At 39.3% G+C, this 6066-nt stretch overlaps 1 protein-coding gene across 2 annotated transcripts in view; it reads left to right on the forward strand.

Moving 5' to 3' along the window:
• Nucleotides 1-5449, forward strand: part of IL1R2 (interleukin 1 receptor type 2) — a 93567-nt gene extending 88118 nt beyond the window's left edge. Inside the window, exons 9-10 of one of the 2 annotated variants that reach the window (XM_078656144.1) lie at nt 2073-2138; nt 4593-4696. In XM_078656144.1, the coding sequence (XP_078512270.1) occupies nt 2073-2104 (32 nt within the window). In that variant the 3' untranslated portion in view covers nt 2105-2138; nt 4593-4696. Of the gene's footprint in view, nt 1-2072; nt 2139-4592 lie in introns of both variants that reach the window. The other variant, XM_078656143.1, reaches the window with a different exon arrangement.
• Nucleotides 5450-6066: the final 617 nt, after the last annotated feature.

The raw sequence follows: 6066 nt of genomic DNA on the forward strand, positions 1-6066 counted from the left end.
CTGTACTGTTAAACTAAACATACCAAAAAACAGTTAGTAGTTTTTGCAAAAAGATATTAGAAGTACTTTAATGTAAGTAGGTTAAACATGCTGTGGTGTAGATTGTGTAGAAACATGCAGACGTTTGATCTTTCCTGTAATCTATAGCATAAAAACAAGCATGTTGCCATGAACATCGCCTTTCTGAAAGCCACTTTTTCGTTTTAGCTGGATGTTTTAAATGGTCTTGAGACTACAAAGCACATTCTTCTTTTTCTACTTATTTAAACGAAAGGACATCTGTAGAGACAGATTACTAGAGTGTAATCTCTTCTTTAAGCTCCAAAGATCCCAGGTAAATATACTTACCTTTGAAGTTGGAGGCAAACATCAACTAATATTTCCTTAGCTCGATCCCAAGGGTTTTTCAGTTGACAGTAGTAATCAGAGCAATGCTGTTGGTATAATGCACCTATGATTGTGGTTCTCGGGCCTGGATTAACTAACCTTTCACTGAGCTCAACGCAGCAAGGCATTGCATGAACGGGGTAGAGCAGAAATGCACCCTATATGCTAAGGAATGGTGCACTTCTGCCCTCTCATTGTGCTAGTGCACTTACGGCAGTGTAGTGCCAATGCAGACATCCTTGTGCGATGGCGCAAGGGTGTCTGTATTAAAGGCAGTATTGTTTTTATGCAGGAGGGGATACCTTCCTGCACAGTGGCATAACAAAACTTGAGGGGGTACCCGCTGCAAAGATATTGGAGTGAGGATCCATGGTCTGGACCCAGACAGTAACTCTAAGGCCGTGCTCCAGCTGCCCATGCACAGGGTGAGAGGGCCCCTTGGAGCTGGGGGGGGGGCTACACTGCGGGCTGCTGGGGCTATTATGACACCCCTGTACCTGCACAGAAACAATCCTCAGAGGCATATTCCACTTTCTCAGTGTCCTGCACAATGCGGCATACATAAAAAAGAGGGGGTATTGAGGAAGAATCAAGATATTTCTCCGCATTACGCCTCTTATGGGTAGTCACACCATTGTGGCGCAAACCCAGGTTTACTGCCTATAGTAAATCTGGCTTTGTTTCAAAATACATGGGTGCATGTAGAGGAACTTCTCTATTCCTAGGCTTACACGATGCATTTTTAGAACAAAGTAACATAATCTTTCTGTAGTGCAAGAGTATTCATGGTTTCTACAGTAACATCGACATTTTGGATAGTCCGCGATAAATGTCTCATTTGTTACCTCCTAGTGGGACGCACCTGGGTAACCATTTGCACATGGTACGATGTTTGTTTGACATATTTAAACATCTAGAACACCAATACCAATGTTATGATGAAATTCTTTGTTCTTCATGGCATGTATTGTTGCTAATATCTAATAGGACATCTGGGTATTGTTACCATTTCTATATGATAGTTTTGTGTTTCCCCACAATATATTCTACCCCATTGTAGATAGACATCGACCATAGATCTTTTCATAGATCTTTTCTAGTCGATACGTTCTATCAATATTGAAGATCCAAACAATGTCAAAATGTCACCTAGCGTGCCGCTAGATTCATATCTAATTCCTCAAGGAGCTCTCCTTTGTATGCATATGGATACACTGATACTTTTTACTTAAATTTAGTTTTTTTTCTTCTGTTTAACCTATCAACATTGGCATAGATATGCCTTAGAAGTAAGATTAACGATATCCTCCCATATTCAACTACAAGTAGGTTCAGCATTCATTCAGGGTAAATAAATACCGACATTGTGAATAAATATTATTCTATTGTCACTCGACAATCCTAGTATGTACGTTTACTGCAGATATCCATTACCATAAGATTGAGTAATATCTTTATTATTCCAGAACTAAATGGAAACCAGGTAGGCGGAGTCTTATTCTACTTATATTATCTTCATCTGTGAAAAGTATCCATTACATCCTAATTTGGACTTTGAGAATGATTCAATTAAGGTACACTATTGTTCCTCCCTATTAACCTAAGAATCATCTGATTACCTTGTCACCTATAACAGTATTCTGGATAATCATTGGTAATCTTTACATTTATTACTGTCCCTTTAGAACAGTTTGTCCCAGCCATTATTTCCACCTAGTTTCTGCCCAAGCTGGAGCCTACTCTCTCCACTGGTAAGAATGATCATTCTATAAGCACCTTTCCTACTTCCAACCACCTCATCATCTTGGGAAGGACTAATGGATTCATAGATACTTTGGTCTCTCTTTTGAGTCTTTTTTATGCGTGTAAATATTAGTCTCTTCTTTCAATTTTGGTGAAGGTCTTAGCCACATCTGGCTTCACATTGCTGTAAATATTCACTTAAGGAGGCACTTTGGATAATGGTCCTGGTGATTGGGAATCCTAGCTCTAACTTCTTTTCATTTCTTCCTTCTTTTTGTTTTTATAATATATTGTTAAGAATATATTGATAGGCTAAGTACAATTGCTATCTATTTTCAGGCATGTCTTTTCCCTTGTGGCTTTCCTGATGAAGGCGCTTGAGTCGCCGAAATGCGTGTAGACTAGATCCCACAAATAATCAGTGATGATCTAAGCCACTCATTTCTTAATTGCAACATATGTTCTGTTATGCAAATTAATTTTATAACCGTTGACATGTTCATTGTAAAACTGTCTACTAATATTGAAATGAAGTATTTGTACAATGTCTCAGATTATACATATGACAGTGATTAGTATTAAATATATTGGTATATTTTGGTATGAATGCTTGTATGACTGAAAGGTATGAAGTGTAGCTTTTTGTTCCCACTTTGGATAGTGGGATTTATTTTTGAAATTGGTTTTAAATCCCATTTGTAAAGTACGTTTCTATTTTGATGTTATTGAGTTACTTGGCCTTCATATTTATATTTATATATCACACATTTTGAAGTAAATAATTGGTTGCCTAGGGCTGTTTTCGTACAATGGACGCAGAGGAACACCCATGCTCCACGCATGTAAATACCTTCCTGATACAGTGTAGTGCAAAGCAGTGCAAGTCGCTATGTTGAATTACAGTTTTTTTCCCACAAAGTCATGCAAGGTGATGTAAATCGGCCCTTGCATGGCTTTGTAAATCTCGACTAGCACTTTGCAAAGGGGATGACGCAACCCTGAGTTACAATGTTAGTAAGGTAGGGCCCAGGTCTTTAAAGCGCCCGTGCAAGATGAGAAATGCTCTCTACGTAAATATCTCCATCTTTGATTTTTGCCTGCAGCTGTGCTACTAAATAAAATGGCACAATTAAAAAATATGTCTTTTTGTGTTCAACACCGTACTTGGTTTAATCAGTAGATAATGTCAATCAACAATCAATCAATGATGTGTGTGGCTGCTTTGAACAGAAGCGTCTTGGCACTCAAGCAGAGCAATATAGGCCAGTCGGAGTAACATAAAAGCTAAACAGTGTCAAATAACCAAGTTTTGTGTAGCTTTTTGAAGTTTGTCAGAGACTTAGCCCAACGCGGATGTATGACGTTACAACGCATACATTTACATCGCAGTACATTACATTACGGTTTTTACAACGCAAGTCGTTACAACGACTTGTGTTGGAGGGCGCTGAACTTAGATGTAGTATAATTTACTGTTCCAACTCCAGTCTACGTACAGTAGGGAAGGTGTTGGATAGTAAATTATACTATTCCTTGTCCTAGAGCGCCATCTAGCGCAAGTCGTTGTAACGACTTGCGTTGTGAAAACCGTGATGTAACAGCATCGCGATGTAATCCCCGCGTTGTAAACTATGTTTCCCACCCAACGCAGCTTAGGTGGAAGACTGTTCAATAATTTAGCAGTGAGAAAAGTAAAGGAGGTGCCTCCACAGCAAGACTTCAAGAATTTAGGGATCTGAAGGAGTCGACTGTTGTTCGATCCCCTCTCTTGGGTGTATGAGGACAGTCAGTTTAACAAGTAATGTGGGGCCTCACCATGGAAAGCTCTGAAAGCCATTGTCAGAGCTTTACATTTAATGCATTGTTCAACAGGGATCCAATGCAGATGTCTCAGATGAGGAGAGATATGATGGGGACGCACAACTTTCCTAATTAGTCCAGCATCTGCGTTTTGAATGAACTGAAGTCTGTGTATCAAATATGTAGGGAGACCAAGGTAGAGGCTATTCACGAAGTCCAGGTGGTAGGTGACTGTGGCATGGACTACAGTTTGTTTGCCTCCAAAGGAACCAGATGAAGGAACTTTTCCAAGATTTTCAACTTCATGAAATGGAACAATGATACATACTCAATTTGAGCGGTATGGGTGATGAAAAATGCAGGTGTAAATACATCTGTTGGGATCTGACCTCTTAAACGTTTTGACCCACACAAGAGCCTTCCCCTGAATGACCAGGTTGCCAAATCTGTTCAACAGGATGGAATGAGAAACTGTGTCAAAAGCTGCCGACAAATCTAGGAGCACCACCAGGACTTGTGTGCTCTTGTCAAGATTCTCTGTGACAAATAATGCAATCCGCGATTTTTTTTTGTGTGTGAATGCCTTGTCATGATCTGCTTGCTGTTAGGCATTTCTCCTTAAATGCCCCAAATGTTAATGTTGATCTTTTTTTTTTTTATAGAATCCTCTTTTTCCTGGTACGTTGCAGCAGTTCCGGTGGCAGCGGTGCTCCTGATTGCGGGCGCTATTTGCGCGTACAGGTGCAGGCGTGCTAGAACTCAGAAAGGGTATGCTTTAACCGCATGCTGAACCGTCATCTCAAATGGACTTTGAATTTTCAATACGCATGGAAGCTTACCCTCACACAAGAAAATATTTGCATACGTAGCAAGTGCTTGTGGGATGAGACCATTTTTGCTGAAAGGAGCATTTAAGACATTGATGTTCTAGACGAAGAATAAACTCACCATTTTAAATAAAAATCCATTTTAGACTTTGTTCCAGAGGAATGTGATGAATTTACATTGATATCTGGTATGTATATAATGTATAAATAATGACATTATTATATGGCTTCAAACAAGCGTTTCAGTCGTGTCTTTGCTCTGGAACACGTGTGAACATCACTCAGGGTAATTGTCCTCAACTTACCGACCTCAGAAAGATGGAAGGCGAAGTCGGCATTGCTACAATTCAAACTTTTGGATTTTTGAACTTCGGATCAGCGCAGCTCACTGCACTTTCTTGCAGCAGGTGATATTGGCTAGTTTTTGTTTACCAGATTGTGCAAGATTGCACCCGTGCAGTGGAATTTCGTCACAACGCTTGCACTAAGATGCTTGCAGAACTTACATTTATTTGCACTGAATGGCCATTGCAAAAGTTGCACTTTTCCTTCAGTCGATCGTTGTAAAATAAAAGAAGCAATTAACATATATAAATATAGACATATGACATTTCGAATTAACTTTCACACGGTTCTTGTAGTTGTCTTAACTGTGATGTTTCAAGAATCAAATATACATAATTGTGTTTCTACCTTTGTGTTTTGTTGTGGTAAAATGCAATATTTTAAATTTCATTTTGTTATGTTTTTATGTCGTGTCAAGTCTTCTTCAATTGTACAGCGCACACATGCCCGTCCTGGTCCGTCTAGAATGCGCATTTCCACAAGCCCTGCCTCCCATGTTGATTGGTCCACCATTTCGTTTATTAAAGTCAATCACATATTAAATCAAAACGTCGGTTGAAAATATATTAGAATATATTGAAATTGGAAAGTTGGGAGCTCCATTGGCTAATACTGACTGCTAAAGGCTATTCAACATTCCCATTTTTATTTTTCTGGTTTGTCCTCTGTAAAATAAAAAATATATCTGCATTGGGTGGGATGTTCTAATAGCGTTATATCCATTATTACTGGTCCATGCCAGTGGCTCAAATTTATAACTCAGAAGCAGGATTATAAAGACTGTTATACCCCTGGAAAGTGGGCTCTAATAGCTGGTAGACGCCCTTCTGCTCCCATATTCCAGTGAGTCTTTTTGCTTTTATTCTTTCCCAGTCTAATTTACCTTTCGACCGTCAGTGGGTAAAATTTCCTAATGCTACATTATAATTCTCCGCAGGCAGGTATACCAACTCCATTGTGTAAT

This window comes from Lissotriton helveticus, chromosome 8 (genome assembly GCF_964261635.1).
Source record: "Lissotriton helveticus chromosome 8, aLisHel1.1, whole genome shotgun sequence".
NCBI lineage: Eukaryota > Metazoa > Chordata > Amphibia > Caudata > Salamandridae > Lissotriton > Lissotriton helveticus.